The sequence below is a fragment of the Podarcis filfolensis genome (assembly GCF_964270895.1).
Source record: "Podarcis filfolensis genome assembly, chromosome: 14".
Taxonomy (NCBI): Eukaryota; Metazoa; Chordata; class Lepidosauria; order Squamata; family Lacertidae; genus Podarcis; species Podarcis filfolensis.
In genome coordinates this window covers 20131888-20156728 of record NC_139616.1, presented here as the reverse complement: position 1 = coordinate 20156728, position 24841 = coordinate 20131888, and the positions used below count along the sequence as shown (strand labels likewise).

The following is a 24841-nucleotide window of genomic DNA, read 5'->3' as shown; positions in this document are numbered from 1 at the left end:
AACAACAGCATATTAGGAGATAAAATGATGCTCAGCTGTAGTTTTATCAGCTGAGTTGTTAGAAGACCCTATTTCCCTCAAAAGCTACAATCTCCAGAGAGGTTTAACAATCAGTTCCTCTTCCTAGGGAATTCTTGGAATTGTAGCTCTGTCAGGGGAGAATAGGGGCCACCTAGCTACCCTAAGCACCCATAACAAACTACAGATCCTATGATTCTTTGGGAGAAAGTCATGACTCTTAAAGTGGTATAATAGTGCTTTAATGCAGCCGGGTCATAAATCATATGTGGAGTTAGAGGTTAATTACTCAGACATTGATCTGTGGTCAGAAAGTACAGAGAGCTAGTGAAGTCATTTAATAATAATTAAGATGCATTGCTACGGGACGCGGGCGGCGCTGTGGTCTAAACCACAGAGCCTACGGCTTGCCAATCAGAAGGTCGGCGGTTCGAATCCCCGCGACGGGGGTGAGCTCCCGTTGCTCAGTCCCTGCTCCTGCCAACCTAGCAGTTCGAAAGCACGTCAAAGTGCAAGTAGATAAATAGGTACTGCTCCGGCGGGAAGGTAAACGGCATTTACATGCGCTGCTCTGGTTCGCCAGAAGTGGCTTAGTCATGCTGGCCACATGACCCGGAAGCTGTACGCCGGCTCCCTCGGCCAATAAAGCGAGATGAGCGCTGCAACCCCAGAGTTGTCCGCAACTGGACCTAACGGTCAGGGGTCCCTTTACCCTTTACCTTTAAGATGCACTGCTATTCACCATTCCTAATAATTGCAGATTGGGTACTGAGAGTGTGGCTTGCTAAAGGGCAGCTGGGTTTATGACAATGGCAAGATGTTAATCTGTGACTTCTAAATTCACAGCTTACATGCTTAATAATATTCCTTTTTAAAAAGAAGAGGGTAGTAGATGGTTATAAATTGAAGCAAAAGAGTATAAAATAATAATTATTAATATTAATAATAAAGAAAGTAACTTTTGCAAAAAGGAGATGACATAATAAAAAACCTCAGCAGCCCACTGAAAATCTGGATATACAGCAAACATCATGAGTCCTGGGATCTTATGATGTTGTTTTCCTTCACCCCATAGCCTGTCACAAGTTTGCTGCCTGAAGGCGGAAAATTATGGCTGGCTTAGTGGGTTGTTGTCAGGCTAAAAATAAGAGGCGACTCTTTAGATTTTTGCTTCTGTTTGGGTCTACAGATTTAAAGGAACACAAAACCAAAAGCTAGCCGCTGCCACCAGTGTACCAGAAGCCACAAGACAGTGGTACCCTTCAGGAAAATTGCAACATCTGGAAAAAACAGCTGGAGGAAGGGAAGCTATTACATAAGGCCTTATCCAGAACAGAACCCTGCAAGATCAAAGCAAGGAGCCATCTAGTTCAGCATCCTAATTCCAGCTGTGGCTAGGCATATCGGTCCATGAAGGAGCACAGGGACCTGTCTTATACTGAGACAGACAATTGGTCCATCTAGCTCAGTATTGTCTACACCAGCCTGTCTCAATATTAGATTTTGTTGGACTACAACTCCTATCATTCCTAGCCAGTGGCCAGGGATGATGGGAGTTGTAGCCCAATGTTTCAGACTGAGCCCTACTTGGAGATGTTTGGGGTTGAACCTGGGACCTTCTGTATGGAAGGCAGATGCTCTAGCAGTGAGCTATGGTCTGACCCTGAAGTCCACAGGCAGACCACCTGTTTTAAGGGTAGTAAGAGAGTTGGCATCTCTCTCTGCACTTTTTTATTTGCAGGATTACTGAGGAAATTAGGATATCAGTCTCATTAAAAAGGTAAAGGGACCCCTGACCATTAGGTCCAGTAAAACCAAAGAACAAGTAATTATTTCAGATCAGTTCATCCAGGTTGCTTTATATAATTAGAGGTGGACAGAAGGTTGATGCATAGGAGCCAACTCCTAGGTGCTGATGGGGCTTTGCCCCCCCCCCAATAAATGAGGGGACTGCCCCCCCCAGTTGATGGACATTGCCATTCAAATGGTGTGCGTGCACTGCATCATGTGATTGATTATACCAGGTGGGGCTTATCTGGGCCCCTGCAATATTCTATTCAGCTTGGCAACCCTGGTACATTGGGATCTACTGGTTGGGTGATTTGCATAAGGAGAGCTCTGCTGGATCAGGCCAAAGGCTAATCTAGCCCAGCATCTTGTCACACCAGCCATCCAGTTGCCCACAGGAAGCCCAAAAGTAAGGATTCTGGCCCCCAGTTGTCTAAGGAAGGAACCCCAGGAACTAAGTTTGATATCCATCCGTCCCTAGTCCAGAGTGACTGCCTAGAGCAGCTACACAGGCAGACACACTCTTCTAAAGGTGGGTAACTGCTGGGGGAGGGATTAAGTGAGCCGATGACTGACGAAAAGGTGTGGCAGAATCACTCCTATGCCAAACAGAAGTGGATCAGTAAGAGGCAAGCCCAGAGCCGTCACTCATGCAGAGTGTTTCCTGGATGAGTGGGGACTTTGGGGCTCATGGAAAGGTTTGATGATGGTGATGATAATGACGGCGGTGATTTAAACCAGGCACAGGCAAACTCGGCCCTCCAGATGTTTTGGGACTACAACTCCCATCATCCCTGACCACTGGTCCTGTTAGCTAGGGATGCTGGGAGTTGTCCCAAAACATCTGGAGGGCCGAGTTTGCCTATGCCTGATTTAAAGCCATTCCTTGTGTCACAAGTGTCTGGCTCCAGCGTGCAGTTTGGGAGTTCCTGCTCTAAATAGGGTTGCATCATCCGCCACTGGAGGTCCTCCCCATCAACAAAAACACTTGCCTTTGCACTAAACAGATTTCTGGAGCCGTTTACATAAATGGACAGGAAAGAGGTCATAAATGCTTTTGTGGTCAGTGACAAGGAGGCAGCTTCCACTGAAGCGGCCTGTCTGTGGGAGGGAGAATGAGGTTTTATGGGCCAGAATGGACCTACCCGTTCTGACTCTCTGTTACCCTCTTTCTTGCACAACAAAGGCCGCGTTTGATGGAAGAGATCCGCTTTGAGTGTCTGCAGCTGCACCAAGAGCTGGTGCTGTGCCAGTGCAGACCAACGGTTTGAATCCCATGTGGCTAGCATGGGATGGAGGAGGTTTGTCCTGCTGTAGCAACACCAGATCTCTTCCAGCGGACGCTCTTAAACAGGCTGCTTCATGGGATTTGGTCTAAGCAGAACTTTCGTTTCCTTTAAAGAATGGGTATTTACTGATTCTGAAAGCAGAATTTGGTAACATTAGCAAGTGACTAAGGATGTGTCTTGAAGGCTTATTACAATAAATAGAATGGCTGGAAATTTCTGGGTAGTGAATACCTTGTGTTAATTGGACTAACCTAAACATGTTATCCCTAAACCGAATCATTGGCTGAGAAGCGTCTTTTCTATATAAATGAAGAAGCAATTTGCTCAGGTAAGAGTTCAGGTTCAAGGTGTTATTATCACCATAGAAAGCCCTTTACAACTTATGTCCAGTTTACATACAAGAACACCTTACCCCGTATGCCCACTTGGCTCTTTTGATCACCAGAATTGGCACTGCTACAGGTGCCACATAACACCCATTCTTCATTTGTAAGAACGTGATTTAGTGTGGCAGCACGTAACACTTTGGAACTCCCTGCCTATTGATAGCAAGCACGCCCCTTCACTGTATTATTTTCAGTGCCTGCTAAGAACATTCTTGTTCAGGCAAGTCTACCCAAACGCTTAGAAATGCTGGTGTGAATTTAAACTGTTTTTAAGTATTTTAACTTTTTGTATTTTCCCAAAGTATTTTATTTTTCCCCTTGATTTTATCATTTTATCTTTTTATAAACCGCTTTGAGGTTTTTCTTTTACAAACAAGCGGCATATGAATTTTACGAAATAAATAAAAATAAATAAACCAAGCGGTAAAGCTTTTCCTGGGCTGGACAAGGTTACGTGTCTGAATGCTTCCCCACAGAAAGAAAAACAGCATGTCAGGTGGAAGGGAAAACCGAAATGCTGGTTCTCAAAAGTGTTGAGCCCGAGATTTTAGTAAAGGGTAAAAACCCCTCCCCCTCCCCCCAAAAAGTCTGGATTAATCTTTGGTGGGATGGGCAATTTCTGAAGGGAGGAATTTGAATAATTTTATGTTGTATATTATATCACTGCCCTGGAGCCACGTGGTTGAGGGTGGGCTATAAGTAAGTGAAATAAATAAATAACTTCCACCAATGGTGCAGGCATCTCCCCACCCCATCCCCAAAATGTCCCTGGGAGCAAAGCTACACTGTGACATTCTGGGACACTACTGCTGTTAAAAGACTGAAACTGTAGCAGACTTTTTTATTGTTTTTAAAAAATAAAAAGAAAGAAAGAAAGAAAGAAAGAAAGAAAGAAAGAAAGAAAGAAAGAAAGAAAGAAAGAAAGCTCAGCCACCTTGTATTTCAGTTAAGATAGAAACAAGTAACTGTTGAATTCCACCACCACGAAATCAAATTCATGGTTGATTATGAAAATCAGCTCAGCTAGAGTTGGCCACACGGGATGCGGGTGGCACTGTGGGTTAAACCACAGAGCCTAGGACTTGCCGATCAGAAGGTCGGCGGTTCGAATCCCTGCGACGGGGTGAGCTCCTGTTGCTCGGTCCCTGCTCCTGCCTACCTAGCAGTTTGAAAGCACATCAAAGTGCAAGTAGATAAATAGGTACCACTCCGATGGGAAGGTAAACGGTGTTTCCATGCGCTGCTCTGGTTCTCCAGAAGCGGCTTAGTCATGCTGGCCACATGACCCGGAAGCTGTACGCCGGCTCCCTCGGCCAATAAAGTGAGATGAGCGCCGCAACCCCAGAGTCGGTCACGATTGGACCTAATGGTCAGGGGTCCCTTTACCTTTAGAGTTGGCCACAGGTAGGGAAACCAACAGAAGGGGGAGACAGAGCCAACTAATTGTAGTTTTGCCCCATCCTCCTCTTCACTGCTGAGTTCTAGAAGAGCAACACTGAAGACTAAGGAGGCAGAAGTGGACAGTGGAAAGCAGGCAGGCAGAAGATGCCTGAGAGCAGTCTGAAATTGTGCCCCATCTTCCCTAATGGACCAGCCTCCATTGAGCCCATCACTGATTTGCAAAGGAACATCTAACATCTGAGCATAAAACCTCTGATTTATACTGAGTCGACCATTGGTTCACATAGCTCAGGATTATTCGTTCTGGTTCTGTCTGGGACAGGAGTGTACCCCCTAGCCTTGCCCCCAGAATCTTCTTAACCAGACATTAAAGGTCACATTCAGGATGCCAGTAGCTGTTTCAACCCCTCTGCTCCCACAAGTGACGCAAGAACATCGGAAGTGAGCTGCTGGATCAAGCCAATGGTCCCATCTAGTCCAGCATTCTGCTCTCGCTGTGGCCAACCGGTTGCCCATGCGAAGCCTGCAAGCAGGACCTGAGCACAAAAGAATTCTCCCCACTTGCAGTTCCCAGCAACTGTTATTTAGATGCATGCTGCTTCCAAGAGTGGCGGGAGAGCCTAGCTATCATGGTGAGTTGCTACTGATAGCCTTCTCCTCCATGAATTTGTCTCACCCATCCAAGTTGGTGGCCATCGCTACTTCTTGCAGGAGCAAATCCTGTAATCTTAGCTATGCACTGTGTGAAGAAGTCCTTCCTTTTGCCTGTCCTGAGTTCCCCGATATTCAGTTTCATTGGATGACCCTGAATTCTAGCATTATGAGAGAGGGATGCACAACCAGGAATAAGGAGAAGGCATAATGCTGAAGAGTGCAACAGAGTAATGCATATTACTCAATTCATTTTATTTTTTCCAGCAGGAGAGAGAGAAAATTTATTACAAATGACGAGGTGCCAATATACGATTGTGCTTTGAACGCAAGTTCTGGTGTGCCCTTGTAAGGTTCAATGCCAAACTGCTTGTTTGTATTCAATCAGATGCATTTTATTTTGCAATGTGTGCGCATGTGTGTGCATGTGTCCAGCATGTGCACATTTTTTACAAGTTTTTGCTCATCTGTGGTTATCCAAAACACCCAAACAAATCCAGCTTCTATTCTCTTCCTCATTTGGGGGCATCAGAGGTTAGATCCAAAGGTTCCAGTTACTTTTTTTTCTTTTTTAAAGTGATTTCGGAAAATGAAAGAGAACGCTTTAGAAAGAATCTTTGGAGATCAGTTTACTGCAAAGTAAGAAGACGTACGCTACCTTTAACAGCATGAAAATGCAATACATTCCTAAGATACATAAATATTAATGACTAGCAGATATTAAAAATAAAAAGACAGAAGTTCTAGAACAAAGTATATTAAATAAATTAAAGGCCTACCCAATACAGACAGCAAAAAACAAACTAATTAAGCAAAGGAAACATAGTAAATTGTTCCCATCGAAATACTGTAACTGGTGGGGGGGATGGATATTTCCCCAACACATTCAATTTCGAGTGTCTCGGTTTTAAGTTTGTTGTTTTTTATGGCAAAGAAATGTCATTCCCCCCCCCCCATTAACTAAAACACTGTTCTTTGCCATCAAGGCATCTACACAAGAGATCCAATTTAGAATGCAACACCTGCTGTGGAAATTTTTAAACATCAGATCCACATGTGGACCAAGAAAGAAAATACTTTTTGTTTTGTTTTGTTTTAAGCAAAGGTACACATTTATCAAGGTTGTGCTCAAATCTCCCCTTTTCCCTCAGTTGCTCGAAATACAATGAGCAAAAAATGGTACATTTTAAGGTTGAAATATCAACCAAATCGAAAGATTCTTGTACATGGATTAACCAATACTGCCACTCTTGTTTACTTTGTTCAATTTTTTAAAAAATACAAGGACGAATCCATTTATGTTGTTACCAATCCCAAGAGGGAAGAAATATTAAGGGAATCATTTGTGCCACTTAGCAATGGATAACTCCTGGGGAAACCCAAAGAATATAAGAGGGGGGCAGGGGAAGTTTTCTTTTCTCTTTTTTAAAAAGTCTGTTTTATCAGGAAAAGGTAATTTATTTCAAGTCGTCAGAAATCAGGCAAGTTGTAATACTCAGCCACAAACGTTTGTTCAAAAAGGCAAAGGTTGATCACAGTTTTGTTCAGAAAAACGCTCAGAAGGTCCTTGTAAGAAAACGATGGTTTCTAAAATATACCCTTGTGCGGTCTTTTTCTTAAAAAATCAACTATCAAAAAGTTTTCCAAAAAAATAAATTAGGGCAATAAAAAAAACGCAATAGGTAGTTTTTGTTTGTTTTGTTTTTGTTTCCTCTCCCAGCATAGCTGGATGTTAGGCTGTCCTCAGGGAACCATTAGCAATGCTGTTTTTCCCAAAGCTGGGCTCATTTTTTTGAAGCCACAGCTCAGCCAACTGTTGCGTAGACCCATAAGTTGATGCTTTGGAGCCCAAGCACATTTTATACTGTTTTGGATCAAGGTTGGGGTCACAAAAGACAGGATGGTGTACATGGACAACTCCAACCTCTTGGCTGCGGAAAGTCTTTAGGCCAGCCTGGACAACTTTGTTAAACAAGTCGACATCCTCAAGACCCCAACCTTGGATAGAGACATCAAAACCACCAGCTCGAATAAGATCACCTTTGTAAATACAGGCAATCCCAAAGCCATAGTTCCTCCAGAAGCCGGTTTTCTGGGTGAAGGCAAAGTGATTATCACTAGGAACTTTTCCACTATAGACAATCTTTGGATCGTACTGGCTAAAGATGACTGGGAAATAAATCTGTTGCCCTAAAACAGTATTGGCTCTGCACCGCTGGAGAAAGTCTGCCGTAAACACCAAGTCGACATCGCAGAAAAACAGCAAGGACTCGTTGCTGAACTGAGAGGACCCAACTTCTAGCGCCAGAGCCCGGGAAAATTCACCAGACACCGGCAAGATCTGCATGTCTGCCTTGGGGTATTTCAGGCGATAATCCCTCATCAGTTCAACCTGCCTCGCTTTGTCAGGGTTGGAGTCCGAATTGAAAAGCAGGACAACCAATTTGACGTTCTGATTAGGAATGAGACAGGTCTTTTCAAAGTTCGCCATGAAGCGAGCAAACATGTCAAAGCGCCCAGACAAAGGAATCAAGATGTTGATCTTCTTGTCTTTGGGTTCCTTCTTCTCCGCTTTCGACTTACTCAGCTGGAATGGGACAAACATCTTGAGGGAATTGGAGAGGAAAGACAAAGACCCTGAATCCTGGTTGATCTTATTGGCCAGTTCTTTGGCATCTATCTCGTCGTGCTCCATAAACTGGACTTTGCTAAAGGTCTGTTGCAAGTATGCGTGCCTGCGGACAGGAACCGTCATTTTCTTCCCCTTGTGCTTCTTGTACAAGAGCAGTAAGTCGAGAACGTATTCCGCCCCGTACATTGGATTAACCCTGCGATAGCCGTACTGGATCTCCTTGAAGTCTATGATCCGCCCTCTGGTCTTGGCGTTGGCATTGATCATCTCCATCACCTGCATCACAATGTCGTCCAACGCCTCGCGCTGAGAGGAGTCCATCCCTCGACGAGGTGGCTGCCCATCTGCTGCGGAGTAAAGGTACTTCCCTGTGAGGAACTCCCACTCCAGAACATCCTCTCGTTGCCTTGGCTGAAACCGCATGAAGGAAGGCGCGATGCCCAGCTGAAGGTCGTCCCTGTGGACTTCCGTACTGCTGTATTTGCTCATGAGGACGATTTCTCGGTGCAGCTGGATGGTCCGGTAGCGCAGCTCTGCTATTTTGCGACTAAGCATGTAGCTATGGAGCCTGTACTGGTAGGGTGGGCTCTTGTTTGGGTGCAAGGTGATCGCCCTGTGGATCTTGCTATTACGGAGATCTTTGATGTAACCTTTTTTGTTCTGCTCGTAGTTTTCGTAAAATAGCTGCTGCATCTAAGAAAACAAGGAGTGGGGGGGAGAGAATGTTACTATGTAAGAATGGATAAAATAGCCAATCACCCTACACATTTGCTTACATGAATAGAAGGGCTTTTAAGATAAGCTCTTCCCTGCTCTTTAAGCATAGGTTTTAGCAATATCAGCGGCTTCTCAAAAGGAATTAAGAGGATTATGGATTGTAGACAGTGAGAAACAAACATCTACTACAGTCCAGAGATTACCATAACCTGTTCCACCAATTGCATTGAGACTGTCTCCCCAAGGGACCATGCAAGAAGCGTTTCCTGCTAGTACACGTAAATATATTTTCATGACAATAAAAGGAAAAGAAGTTAAAGCAGTAAACATGCCACTACAATGGACTATCACAAGAGGAAGTGATGGCCACCAACATGGATGACTCTGAAAGGAAGTTCATGGTGGAATAAGGCGATCAATGGCTCCTAGATACCATGGCTATGTTTTCCCTTCACTGTTGGAGGCAGTGTGTCTCTGAAAAGCAGCTGCCGGGGAACACAATAGGGGAGAGGCGCTCTTGTGCTCTGGTCTTGCTTTCGGGCTCCCACAGACATCTTCCTGGCCACTGTGAGAACAGGATGATGTGCTAGATGGATGGTACGTTAGTCTGATCCAGCAATGCACTCCTTCAGTTCTTACTACTCATAGCCATCTTTGTCCTATCTTCTACACTAAAAAGCCAGGCATCTTTCTGAAGAATATGACATGGCAAAAGGTTTTTTTAATCCAGTACTGTATCATGATTTTTTTAAAAAAATCTTGCCCTCGAGCAACAGTAAAATGCGTTCTTCTTCCTGCAAACAGTGAAATGGGCTGACCAAAAAATTAGCCATCTATGAAGGAACGGTCTCCTTTCAGTTGCCAATCCACCAATGAGACAGTTGGGTTCATTCCACTAGCTCTGCTGAAAAGAATAGCTTTGTTCGATTCCTCCTCTCCCTAAACCAGGCATGGCCAAATCTGGCCTTCCAGCTGTTTTGGGACTACAACTCCCATCATCCCTAGCTAACAGGACCAGTGGTCAGGGATGATGCACTGTTTCCATTCAAGCTAGGCATGATAATAATTATTATGTAACTTCAACCAACCAACCAACCAAAACTAAGTAACCACCAGTGCCTGAGAGTTTGCTTGTTTTCCTCTTTCCTCCTCACCCCTTTTTCCTTTTGTGATGTCTTTTAGATTGTACACCTCCAAGCAGGGATCCAGCAGGGCTTTCAATATGACCAATCCCCCTCTATCAGTCTTGCCTTGTACTAAATCTCATCTAAATTGTGGGTGGGCTGAGATAAAGCTATCCACCTCCCACCCACCAGGAGGCTGCCTGCTATGCCTCTGCAATATTCTGTGCTCTGCCTCTTCCTAACTGGTCTCTGCTGTTCTCTGTGTGTGTATGTTGCTGCATAAGGGGTGTGTGTCTTGCCATGTAACTTCAAGTGTGACTGGATCACTGCAATCATTCTAAATAAAGGGATGCACTAGAAATGCGTGTCCCCATAGAAGACTGTGTGTTGAATCTCTGCACGAGTTACTGTTCTCATCTCAAAGCAGACAATGCTTGGTTAGGTATCCTTGACCTGGTCTAAGGCAGCTTCCTACTTAAACATCCTAAAAGCACACATTTCAGAAGCAAAAATTGCCTCCAATTTTAGTTGAGATCTTTTTTAAAAAAGAATGGCCCCGTTATCAGAATTGTGGAAAACACTGGCTTATGTAAGCCGATGGCTTCCTTTAAAAGGATGGCTTTGGGGATAATGATATGACTTGGGCCAGGAACAGGATGGGAGGAAAACAAAGGCGAGTCTGCTTGAGGTGGTCTCAGATACCAAAGCAACAGAAACAGCCGCAGTCTCTGTCCTATATTCAGATGTATCAAGTACTTTCCACTGGTATCGGGAAACAGCCATGGGAAGTGCAGGCATCTCAAAGCCATACAATATTGATGGCAGGAGATAAACATGGGGGCTCAAGTTAAGCTCGGCAGGCATAAATATTTATGGCTAAATGAATTCAAACACCTGCAAAGTCACAGCCACCTAGCTCAGCCAGGCAGATGCATCAAGTGTCAGGAAGACAAGGTTGCCAGGGTGTGAACTGATAAGTATGTGGCATCAATGGGTGGAGCCAGGCCAAGTCTGGACTGGGAAGGGGAGGAGCCGGGTGGTTCAGGGATGTAAGGAGAATGGCGACAAGGGGACGGGGTCTTTTGGGGATGGCACCTAGCCTATGGAACACTTTCTTGGGGAGGCTTGCTGGGTACATACACTAATGTATTTTAGGCTGCCCCCTCTTTATGTTTTAACTGTTTTAAATTTTAAATTGGGATCTGCTGGAGAAGGGCATGCAATATTAATATCAGTAATATAATACATTGTAACACTGATGGCACTAAATAAAAACATATGAAAATCAATCAATGATCTTGGTTTGGGGGAAGATATTAAGTTTTGTATTTTGCTCTATAAACCTTAATAAAATTTATTAATAATAATAACCACAGCAGCCCACAAAACCAGCTAGTTGTGGGAGAAGACACAAGAAAAGGTCTGTATGGACCATACAATCCCTCGAAGCAAAACTTTCATTATTTTCAAAAGTAACATTATGCGTGCAACTTTTACTTTAGCCTAAGATTTATTTTGAAATGCAATTCATGGTTTGCATAAGAAAATAAAGCAAGTAAGTGGTGGTGGGGATGGGACGTGAACAGAAAACCAAACCCTCCATAGCCCTGAGGCATTGCATCCAATAAGCAGTCAACAGAGTATGGAACAGCCCCAACAGGAAATTAATAGAAGCCAACACACTTTGTTGATTACACAACTGCATTTTAACAAGCTACCAATAGTCTAGGCCAGATGTTATGAAACACAGGGTTGCAAGGTTAGGTATGGGTTATTTGCAGCTAGCCTGCTTTTTTATGAATGACTAATGTCAACCACTGAGCAGGACCACATGGGAAGAAAGGGCAAGTGTGCCCTTCAGGAATGGACTTTCCTTCTTGCACATGCAAGTTTCAAGAGGATCTGGGGAATGAGGAGAAAGGGTGGGATCTCATCCTCCTCTAGTGGTTGGACATCAATAGTAAGACAGTGACAGAGAGAGGGACAAAATCAACCACCCAGAGGACTAGTCCCTCTCACTATGCAATATCGGCAAAGCATCATTCTGCATAATAGTGGTTCCTTCCAGAACCCAGAGAACAGCTACAAGGCTGTGAAGAAGAGCTACCATTGCAGTGTTGTACATTCTTGAAAACTGCTGCTGATACAATTGGAATTGGGCTTCAACCATCAATCAAAAACACAGCACATTAACGTTACACATGTTTAGCTGGAAACAGAGCCTGTTGAGTCCAAACGATATGTGTTCCCAAGAAAGAGCCCATGGAATTGGAGTCTAAGATTCTGCACCAAGAAAACCAGAATTCTGCCAACTGCAGAAATTAAATAATTCATTCTGAAAGGGTTACAGGTGTGAATGCAGTAATCTGGTTTTGCTAATCATGTGGAACTCCATCCCCCTCAAGTCCTGGAAATCCTGTTCAGCTACTTCTCTTTGAATTTTCAGTAGGTAAAACTCATAGATTTAAAACCATATGTGCTATAAACTTGCTTTTTTATTTAACTGAGTTTGTCACGGAGCTGAATTCTGAGACTTATATCACTTTCTTCACTCCTCAGCACACATATGTGAACACACACACCCTAGTCAGACCCGATGGCCCAAGAGCTTAACATTTGTATTTGAAGAGAACATTTTTTTTTGAAAGAAGACAGAAGTCCTGAAGACACAAACCTGCCTAGTCCTTTACAGCTTCATATTTGCAAGTATTTTCTTTTTACTGAAAGGAGTAGTGTTGATTTTTAATACCACCCCACAAACATAAATTTGGCCACTTCCAAGTCCAGCAGGAAACATTCAACAGTGCGGAATGCCTTCCCCCTCCACAGCACAAGCTCTCTCCCTCCTAGGACAATGCATTTTCCAGCCCTACACATTTACTGGAAACTGCTTCTCTGAAATGCGTGTTTAGAATAGAGTCTCATGGTCATCAGCACAACCAAGCGTAGGTTTCTATATAGAAGGTTGCAGAGAGCCCACAGATACAATGAAAAACTATTCCTCATTGCTCCCAGGTTGGGTGGTTTTCAAAGGCTGCATATGCAAGGACTTCACAATGATTCATCTGCCTCAGAACATAGGCATCATGGTTAGTACCCACTGATAGCTTTGTTCTCCATGATGGCTATGTTCACTCTCCACTGTTGGAGGCAGTATGTCTCTGAATACCACTTGCCGAGATTCACAAGTGGAGAAAGTGCTGCTGTACTCAGGTCCCTCTTGCAGGTGACCCATAGGTATTTTGGCTGGCTACTATTACAACAGGATGTTGAAGCAGATGGGTCTTTGGTCTGATCCAGAAGGGCTCTTCATACGTTCTATCCACATATTTATAAACCACTCCTCCAGACCACCACTCTCAGGAGTTTCATGTAGATGCTGAATAGCATGGGCAATGAGATGGAATTGTGATGCACAGACCCTCCAATGTCCATACTTTCCAGAGACAGTCCTAGATTTACAGAAGCCATCCCAGTTTCTGGTCCCATAAGGTCCTGCTTTTCCTTAGGACACCCCTATTTTCACCAGAGAAATGTTGGAGGGTATGGAGTTATGTGACACCACCCCCCCTCCCGGAACCAAGGAGATAAATAACGATACAACCTTTAGAAGACATCTAAAGGATAGGGAAGGTTTTTTTAAATGTTTAATGTTTTATTATGTTCCTATATATGTTGGAAGCCGCTCAGAGTGTCTCACGCAACCCAGTCAGGTGGGCAGGGAATAATAATAATAATAATAATAATAATAATAATAATAATAATAATAGAATAGGACATCTCATGCCTATTTTCATCAGAGAGTATTAATGTATCTTAAAACCTAAAGAATATAGGGTTGAACAATAATCTCCTAGCGCTGCTGTCTGGAACCAGCCTTACAGGAACGACTGAAACACAAGTGCCTATAACTCTCATTTTGGGCTAGCATCTCCAAATGTTACCAAGGCCAAAACTGTCTAAAGCCACTGAGAAGTTCTGCAGAACTAACTTTGCATCTTCCACCGCTGTGCCGCAATTCAGGGTAAGAAGACCAAGAAGAGGCTACACTTTGCCTGAGCAGCAGGGCGAACCCCTCGCTGTCTTGTGTTGCTGCAATACTGCAGGGCGATTAGAACAAAATGGTGCCAGTCAACAGCAACAAGGAAGCTGACCATTATGGCTTCAGAGTTTACAGCCACAGAAGAAATGAATTAAACTGCTATTTCATACAGGCCTCCCTTAACTCTGCACGGCTTATTTCAGAGTAGAAACTGCACAGAATTACACTTTAAATGCATGGTATGAAGTTCTTCCAGGAGGGAGGCATAGCCTACCCAACAAGCTCAACACCTCTTCCTAGGAGATACTTCAGCTCAGCATTCGTAGTAGGCAATATGCCTTTCTCATTGAGAAACCCCTAAGCTTTTGAGGATTGCCAGAGACAGTTTGAGACCCACTGGCCTAATGTTTACTTTTAACCCACGTCTCTCTCTCTCTCTCTCTCTCTCTCTCTCTCTCTCTCTCTCTCTCTCTCTCCCTCTCTCTGTGTGTGGGATGTATCTCCCCTTCACTGGAAACTGAATATTGTCGTTGCAGGAACCTTTGGCTCAGGCTCAAAATACTTTCCCCTGAAAAGTTTGTGTTACATTCACTTCCAATTCAAAATCCCCTCCCCCTTTTGCAAGCTTTCAATTTTTTGCCATTTCAGTGCACGGGGGGGGGGACAGCTGCTGGGGGTGGGGAAATAAAGTCAGTTTATACTGAGATGAGCAGACAACCAAAGAATACCCCTGGAACAGGAGCCCTACACTGCAGCTCCATATTTTAACTCCTTCTTCCTAAAAAGAATGCAGTGTTCTAAAAAGCAGCTTTCAATGAGCTGGTGTTTTGAGCACATTTACAAACTTTCAAAGGTTTGCTTTGAAGCACAATATAAACTGTCCTGCTCATATCTATGATACAGAGTCAGTTGTGACACACTGGTAGCCTAAAAGAAAAGTGATGGGGTGAGGGTATCGACTCTCTCCCTTGCTTGGTCAGGTAGGGTCAGTACCCAGACAACCTGGGAAATGACTGGTGCCAAAGCGGAACGACAGGTTTGTATCATGTCCAGCTAAAGGGTGTGTGATTTCCTAGCAGGCAAACACCTGGGTTTTGTTGGTTATAGTTTGTGTGGAGGGGATAAATCACAATAAAACAATTGGCATTGATTTGCCACTGGGTCCCCACAGGCCAGTCCAAAAGTCTTGCTAACCATATCTGGTTTTCAGGTTAGCCTGCTAGTAGGTTAAAGGGAAAGCTATTGAGCAAAGAGAAAGATAGTCAACGATGCTTGGGCACAGCAACTTAAATTGGGTGGAGGGGAGGAAAATCTTCATTTTTATTGTGTTTGCATAGGAGACAATGTAGTAATGGAATTTGACAAGAAGAAACTATACTGTCATCTTTAGGTCCAGATGTGGGAAAAGGCATCCAATAAGCACATGTGGTTTAACTTACCGCATATGTGGATTCATGCTCCTCTCTCCGATTTATTTATTTACTATCCAAAAGGCCCGCCAATTTCGATGGGAAGGAGAGCCAGGCCTTTCCTGAGACCCACTTCCCCAGCCTCCCATCTGTAGCTGAGGCCACTGAGCTTGAGGCTTCTAGACCCCCACACTGCCTTTGCTTTCCTTTCAAACCAGGAAGTGTCCAAATGGGCTCCCCCTTCCCACCGCTAGCCTAGAGCTGCCTTCCGGAGAGGCATTCCTCCCCATGGAATGACCAGGACACTCAAGGAAAGAGTAGCTCTTGGCACAAAGACACACACACAAAGACACAACTGCACAGGTGAATATGGTTCCCAGCGTACTCCACGGAAGACATTTGCGAAGGGGGGGATGTTATACTGTTTGCAGGTGTGTGTGTTTTATCTGTAAAAACTGCTTAGGTTAGGGCCTGCTTTGAACAGTTTTTGCCAAGCAATATAAAACTCTTTCCTTGACAAAAAGAGTATTCTCAAAATGTCCTGGGAGCCATATCCATGTGTGCAGCTGGGCCTGGGAGCTGTTTTTGGAAACACCTCCTGTCCTCAGCTGCCTCCCAGACTGCAGCCCATTCATTTTCCCCTATAGAACTCAATGGGAGCCAGTGAGGACAAACACAGCCCCCACCTGCCCTAGGATTTGTGGGGGGTTTTTGAGCAGGCGAGAGAGAGTGTGGTGGGAGGTAAGAGCAAAGTGGAAGACTGCATGAGGGCTGATCAGTAAGGCCACAAGGTAGCTTTTATCCCAGTTGGTTTTTGAATTGGATCTTATTTTTATTTTGTCATGGACTGGATGGTTGCAGAGAAGTGGTGGGAGGCACCAGCTGGGGAACCCCCAAGGGTACCCCCAGGGGGAAAGAAGGCTCAGAGCCAGGGGAGTGGTGGTGGGACAACAATGAGTGGTCAGAGGGAGAAGAGGGAGCAGACTGGGAGGAGATGCTGGAAGTTGAAGAGGTAACAGGGTTTCGTGAGCAGGAAGAGTCTTTGGCAGAGAGCAGTGCAGAATCAGAAGCGGCAGCAGAAAGGGGTCAGGAGGCAGAGTGGAGGCAGGCTACCAAAGAAGCCAGGGAATCTCTCCCTCCTGCTGGGACCAGCTCACTTCCTCCCTGGTCTCCCAGAACACACAGAGAAATAGAGAGGGCAGAGCAAAGAGAGACAAGATGAAGGAGCCTTAGGATGCCAGGGGATGAACCTTAGAGAGCAGTGGGAAGGCAGGGACCTTCAGTCACCACAACTTCCTCACTGGGGGCAAGGCCTACTAGGAAGAGTTGGTGTGATCCCAGGGCCTGCGCTGTTTTGGTTTCTTTGAATTTCACTGACACTGGGTGTTTTATGGCTGACCTGCCCCCGACTCTGGCTCCTGACATTTTTAATATATGCAACTGTTTAATATATGCTTTTATTGTACTGTGAAATCCCTTTCAGATGTTCCATAGTAAGGATTCATGAACGAAATGAACAAATAAATATTATTTTGATATTGATAACAATTTGCTGAATACATTGCCCGTTGGTATGGACTCAAGTCGTGCCTATTGTCTATTTTTGATTATTTTAATGCAGATCTTGTGTGTAAACTTCTGGCAATTTACTTGTAGGTTGCTCCTCATTTCATTATAGCTCAGGGTGGAAGGAGGCCTCATGTTTTTCTTCAAATATCTGGTTAAATAAGGTTTTCTCTCCAAAGAACTAGGGGAACAGCCAAGAGAATGGACTTTGCATCCACTTGGTGGATGTACGTTTCTGGCATACATGACAAATCCATTACATGGATGGCACATTACTGCGAAAAACAATTTTATTTGTTATTAACCATATGTGTTCATGCTCTAACAAATGTTCCTTTATATTACTGTCGTTTTAGCATCCTTTCCTTTCATGCTCAGACTAGATTTAGCTGTTGGATTTGCCTTATTTATGTGCTCTCAGCTCTGTATCCCCCCTTATAGTGTGAAGATGGTGAACCCTTGTTTCGTTCTGTGTTTTAAAGTTCTCTGTGATTTCTCTGTATTTCTACTTTGATCCTCCAATATAATATTTGAAAACCAGTAACAATAATAGCAGCAGCAACAACAACAACAGCAACCCCAATTCTACCCACCAGAAGACAAGTCTCAAATACTGGGAGACATAGCTGATTAGAGCAAGGTTCAGAAAGATTTGTCATACATATCATAGGAAAAAGGTTTTAGACTATGATATACACACATACCAATTTGTGCAGCAACCAATTACACAAACACAAATTTGGTGGTGTTTGGAAGGACTAAGTTGTATCTAGCAGAATAAACAGCTTTTAACTGTGGGCTATAAAGTGGTGCTGCTGATGTTTTTCTTCTTCTTGGTGCCTGTGAAAGGGTCCCAGAATTTCCTTCCTTGCAGTGCCTTGAGCTTGATGAAGCTACAGAGAGCTCTAAGAAGGAAGCCAGCTCTCTGAAGGAAGCCAGCTCTCTTACTTTACAGTAAGGGAAGCCCAAGGTCACTCAATTCCCAAGGCATTTCAAATCCAGCTGTGAATTGGAAAAGTTGAACGGGCTCCAGTTTAATCTTTCATTTACATTATTACGCAATGACCTCATGAAGCGGTGTTTTTTTCCTCGTCCAATCAGCAGAAAAGCCGTGAGATTTGTATTTACTGGGAAACTAATTAGACTGAAACAGAATTTTCACCCCCACTCCCCCTTGCATTAGGGGAGGGGGAATAAACCCTACACCATCTTTCAGAAGCAAGATCCTTCCTTCTGCTCCAAGTGCCAAGCTAGAAGCTATCTTTTGGAACCGGGATTTAAAAGGAGAAAGACTTAGAATACATTTTTTTAAAGTTCCCATTTCTTACTTACACATACACACCCAGACACTTGAAGTCAGAAAAAAACCACAAATGACTGATAATTGTCAGCCTACTTTTAAACACAGCTGCCAAACAACCACACTGTGCTTGATAAAATAGCTTTGTGAAACTTAAAAAATTGAATATTGCCTATGGTAACTAAATGGGTCCAACAAAATGCTTTGGGTGGCGCTGTGGGTTAAACCACAGAGCCTAGGACTTGCTGATCAGAAGGTTGGCGGTTCGAATCCCCATGACGGGGTGAGCTCCCGTTGCTTGGTCCCTGCTCCTGCCAACCTAGCAGTTCTAAAGCACATCAAAGTGCAAGTAGATAAATAGGTACCGCTCCGGCGGGAAGGTAAACGGTGTTTCCGTGTGCTGCTCTGGTTCGCCAGAAGCGGCTTAGTCATGCTGGCCACATGACCTGGATGCTGTACGGCGGCTCTCTTGGCCAATAAAGTGAGATGAGCGCCGCAACCCCAGAGTCGGTCACGACTGGACCTAATGGTCAGGGGTCCCTTTGCCTTTTATTTACCTTCTATGATGTGTACAACCACAATACACTCTGTCTATTAAAGTGCCTACACAACCTAAAAACGAGTTGCTTTCCCATTTGATCTAATACAGAATTCTGAGTAGCCTGAAGGCTTGCACAGTTTAGCAGATCTAGCTAACTTTCCATATCCAGACATTTGGAACCAGATATATCCATGTCTATATCTGAGGATAGGGATGGGGATATAGTTCAAGGCCTTCGTATTCTGTAGATTGTTTGTGTGGTGCTCCATCACCAGCGTTGACATGCGCTACCAGTTCAATCACATGCATCTGGGCTGCATTCTGGGGTGTGCATTTAAAGGGCTACACATGAGATCTGCCATAAACCACTGCCTGATAACAGCAGAGAATGGCAATACAGAAACCACACAAGCTTCCTCATTATCCAGGAAACATCCTTTGCATTGTAAGAAGTCACACACTTTGCTGCCACCTGCCCAGTGAGATCTTTCATTCAGAGCACGGCTGGCCTTATAGCGACAATGCAAAGGCATAGCAGGTTTCTGGCTTCAACTGGAAGATGGGTGAAAATTGCAATTTTTATATGGTGTCAAGATAGCTTGGAATTCAAAATGTCCACAGAAAAATTGCTTGTTTTTAAAAGTGTGGAAGCAAAATTAGGGGAGCGCGGGACAAAGACAGGAACATAACCCCTAGTTTAGGGTGAAAATGGAGAAATGCACATTATTCATGACCAGAACACTGGCAGCTGCTCTCCAGGGTTTCTGGCAGAAGTCCCTCCCATCTCTACCTGGAGTTGTTGTGGATTGTACCTGGAACTTTATACAAGCAGGTATTATTGGTGGTAGTAGAAGAAGAGTTTGGATTTGATATCTTGCTTTATCACTACCCGAACGAGTCTCAAAGCGGCTAACATTCTCCTTTCCCTTCCTCCCCCACAACAAACACTCTGTGATGTGAGTGGGGCTGAGAGACTTCAGAGAAGTGTGACTAGCCCAAGGTCACCCAGCAGCTGCATGTGGAGGAGCGGGGAAGCAAACCCGGTTCACCAGATTACGAGACTACTGCTCTTAACCACTAGTAGTGGTAGTATACTGCCCTTCATCCGTAGATCTCTACCACTGAGTTTGGCCCTTTCCCACATGATTCCTTCAGACCACGGGCCCATCAAGCTCATGTTTGCAAAGCAGATGTGCTACTACTGCACTATGGCCTTTTCAATAAAGTTTTTGTTGCGATTGCTTGTTAAAACTGTTGGGACACTGACTAGATCTTTCCTTTCTTTTCTTTTTAGTAAAAGGTCCCTGATAAAAGAATAAATACATAACAGTGCCCAGAACCTCCAGAGGGTCACAAATGGCAACTTGCCATGCGCTGTGTGCAATGGATATTAATTTATTTTCACTTCGTAACTAAACATGATACACCACAACTAACGGCTGTAAATCTACTTACAGCCGCTTCCCCAAGCTGGCTTTACAGGAACCATAAAAGTGGGCCAATATAAAATAAAATCCCGCCAGACCAAACACAGATGTTCACAACCTGCTTTTCTCCTCCGATGAGTCACCTGAAGTCTGGGGTTATTGTTTCTAAAAACGAGGTCTGAGCAATGTTCTAAATAAAAAACAAACAAAGCAAAGCAAACATTTTGGAAAGGGAAAGGCAGAAAGCCACACATTTCTCTTTGCTTCAATGAAAATGAAAGTATAATAATGCTTTACGTTAGTATAGTGCAAGGGACAGATGCGAAAGTAGACAGAGCAAGAATTGCAAATTTTGCCTTTAGGCTCCAGTTGCCATCATAACCAAGAGTTGGAAATGAGGGGAACTGTAATCCAAAACAACTGGAGGACACCACATTAACTTTCCCATTATAGAGCTTTTAAGTGGTCTAAGATGGGATACGTATGTGAAAAAGAAAATTCCACATGTGATGGAGAAGTGACAGACAGGGGCTTCTTGTTCATCCTAAGACCCACTGAGAAATGGTGTGGTGGCTAAGAGAATGAGCTATGAACTGCCTGCTTTGACTCTCACCTCTCTCATGAACTCACTAGGTGGCCTTAGGGAAGCTACTCTGTCATGTTCTCAGTCATCCTAAGTGCAAAATGGGTATGGGTGGGTGTGCGTACCTAAAGTGGTACCTCAGGTTAAGAACAGTTTCAGGTTAAGAACGGACCTCCAGAACGAATTAAGTTCTTAACCTGAGGTACCACTGTAATGCAAACATGGGTTGTACATCACTGACTACAAAGGGACAAATATACCGACTGCAAACTGTGACTGGCGAAGATGAAATCTGCCATGTCAATCAGGAGGAAAAATGTAGCTTGAGGCCTTTGGATACATTGTAGGCTGTTTGGCATTAGCATTACCCAAAAAATGCTTTGCAGGATATTAAGAAATATAGATCAGGATATTAAAAGTAAGCCTCCTTTAAATGCTAGCAGTGAGCGCCACAGCATTGTCAGATCACAAGCTTAATGAAGCCTAAGAAATGAGCACCAGAACCTAATTTGAAGCATACCAAAAAAGAATCTTGTACAAATTCCAGTAAATCCGTTAACTCCTTTAAAGGATGCTGATTGCTTTGCTTATAAATGGGAGCAGAGGCAGGCATATGACTATCATATGATGATGGCATGAAATCACTTACAGACAGTGGTTATTTGTGCAGCAAGTTCTAGGGCCAGCATTTTCATGCAGGCTGTTGAAAATGGACCCATGACCCTGTGCAGTCTAAGGCAGCTCTTAACATTCCTTTTGTATTACTGGTTTCACATACATTGTAAATTCATTTTTAATAGATGCACTTCATGACTAACGTAGAAGTTGAAACTACAAAAAAAGAAAGAAAACCGATTTACAACATATGTGAAACCAGTAATGTGAATGGAACATAGGTAAAGGTAAAGGGGCCCCTGACCATTAGGTCCAGTCGTGACCGACTCTGGGGTTGCAGCGCTCATCTCGCTTTATTGGCCGAGGGAGCCGGCGTACAGCTTCCGGGTCATGTGGCCAGAATGACTAAGCCGCTTCTGGTGAACCAGAGCAGCGCACGGAAATGCCATTTACCTTCCCGCCGGAAGGTTTATCTACTTGCACTTTGACGTGCTTTCGAACTGCTAGGTTGCCAGGAGCAGAGACCGAGCAATGGGAGCTTACCCCATCACGGGGATTCGAACCGCCGACCTTCTGATTGGCAAGTCCTAGGCTCTGTGGTTTAACTCACAGCGCCACCCGCGTCCCTATGGAACATAGGAAGCTGCTTTATAATGCCTCAAATGACCACCTCCATGCAGCTAAATACTGTCTGCACTGACAGGCAGCGACTTTCTAGGGTTTTAGACCATTTCCCCCCAGCTCCACCTGCAGACAGCAGTGTCTGAACCGGCAATCTTTTTGCACGCGAAGCATGAACTCTGATCAATGAGTTACAATCTCCTGAGTTGTCCAGCGCAAGTAACAAACAGCCCTGTCTATATTATACATAATACATAGTTTCTGACAGGGCTTAATTTATAACAAGGACATCTATGGGGTTTACACTTTAACTTACAAAGAGAGTAAGGAAGTCCACGTAGAAAGCATGCACTCCTGCTGCAATCCTGTACGCACTTATCCGAGAGAACATCAATGGGGCATTAATATTTCTACACACATTCAGGACTGAGCCTTTGCACAAATTACTGTTTCTGGAGCTAAGCCCAGATACATTCTGGCTCAATTTAAGCTCATATGACCTGAAGATATTCCACCCTGATGGGCCAAATTTTGAATAAATGACGCATTGCCACACTTCGCAGTCATCAACATTGGATCTCAGACCCTACAAACTAAGTCCCTGAATGCAGGAAGAGCAAAATAAAATCAAACTACAGAATACTTTGCATTGATCTGTTTCTCTTCTCAAGTTTCACCATTTGATCTCAACACTGGCTACAAATTAAGCCCTGTAATTCAGGGCAGATAAGAATGAAACTGACCCTTGGGGAAGACAGCTATCCCTCTCTGCAAGCAATACAGCAACAGTTGTAGATTGAAAGAGAGAGGTACCGGCTGGAGAGTTCCTTATCTAGCCTGGGCTTCATTAATATTGATAATTCAGTGCAGTAAGATCAATGGAAGGTAACTTTAATGTCTGAAGTTGCCCCAAACTTAAGGGAAGAGAAGGGATAATTTTTAGACTGATACAACAGAGGATTGTTTATTTTAATAAAACATTTAGATGTAAGTTTTTGACCTCAAACTATCTTACAAAACTTTTTTTTAAAAAAATTGATTTATTTTTTTTACTGGCTTGGTAAAAAATGGCATCATTTTTAAAGAACCTGGGGATCAGGCAACTTTTAAAAACACACATATAAATTTAAACAAAGATGTTTTTGAAAAGGTCCTCTCTACATTCTCACTATTTTTAAGCAAATCCACTGATTTCGCACTTTCCAAACCAAAATACAGCCATTCTTCAGAGTTTGGCACCTCTGAATTTTGAAGTGCAGTTCTCCCACCAAGTAATTTGTACAACGATGCATACACTGGGTTAACATAAGCATAAAAATGCATGTGTGGTGAAAATAACATACAAACATGCATTGTGTAAGGAGAAAACATGTATATTGGGGAAAACGAATACAAAGATATGTGCATTAGGATAAATTTGCATTTAAAAGCAGCTGAATTTTCACGAGGACTTTTAAAAAAAAATTGCAAGCTGATGTAGAAATGTTGAAGAACTGAATTTAGGATTGGAAAAAATGAGAAACCAAGAGAAACTAAAATTACTTAGGGTTAGAGGCTATACCTTAAAAGTGCCTCCCCCTTTTTTCTTTTAACCCCCTTCCAAATTTTATCCTTCTGCTTGAAATATTAATGCTGTAGTCATGCTAACACAAAAAAATTGGTTGCAAAAGCAAGTTAGCCACCCATAGGGTGTTTTAAGTCCAAATCAGATACTAATCAGGCCTGAAGTAAGTAGTTGGTAAGTAGTAAGTAACAAAGCAGAGATTAATACCCCGAGGGAGACACAACTCTGGAACAGGTTCAAAGAAATGATTGCTGCTTACTTAGTCACTGTGTTCGGTCTCTTGCCCAGACAGCAGAAAAAAGCATACTACTCCAGATTTCAGAGGATTAAAAATATTTATTTTGATGGGTGTTGCATGATGGAAAAACTAGTATGGATAACCCAAGAAATAGGATATGGGCTCCAAGCTGAAAGAAGATTAATTCACAGTTGAAAGCAGCACTGTTTTTCTGAAAGGGATTTATGTTCCATAGTCAGGTATCCACATTTAAATATGGTTAGCACAAGTTTTCTGCTTAGAAACCAGAGAAAGGTTCCCTCAGTGAAGAGAAGATGAGGATTTCTATCTACAAGTAGTCTTGAGCCCCCCAGTCCTGTCAGGATCGGGCATGGCTTAATAAGTTCAGAAGGACAGGGTGGGGGCAATTGTGGGAACTGAGGATGGAGGTCCTCGCCTTCTTCAGGAGCAGAGGAGGGTGTAGACCAGCCGCCAGACATGACTGAGCAAGAGGCAGAAGAAGCTCTTCAGGTGTCAGAAGGGGAGGGCACTGCCTCCATACATAAGCATAAGCACAGACTCACCCAGAGAGACAGACAATGTGTCTATGAACCTGACATTCCCATGAAGAAAGACAGTCTCGCAAGAAAGCTTGGCAGGAAGGGTGTGGAAACTTGTTAGGACATCTTAGTTGTCCTAACAGTTCTGAGCTTCTTGCTAGGCTCCTCGATTCCTGCTGCTATGCTTGCACTGTTACTTGCCTGAATAACTATCTGTGTTTTACTCACAAGTAAGAACCTCTGTCATGTTTTGGGTGGGAGTCAGGACAGTATGATGGATGCTTAACATTGAATACCAACACAATGCTGGGTGCTGCACACAAACCAAGTGCCAGGGCACTGAATCTATGTCTTATAAAGGGATGCAAGACAAAAGAGAACATCCAGTAG

At 43.7% G+C, this 24841-nt stretch overlaps 1 protein-coding gene across 1 annotated transcript in view; it reads right to left on the bottom strand.

The window, feature by feature from the left end:
- Positions 1-5747: 5747 nt before the first annotated feature.
- The window catches only part of CHSY1 (chondroitin sulfate synthase 1), a 93406-nt gene continuing 74312 nt past the window's right edge, over positions 5748-24841 (bottom strand). The window contains exon 3 of the mRNA XM_083586431.1: positions 5748-8858. Coding sequence (XP_083442557.1) covers positions 7266-8858 — 1593 coding nt within the window. The 3' untranslated portion in view covers positions 5748-7265. The remainder of the gene's footprint in view (positions 8859-24841) is intronic.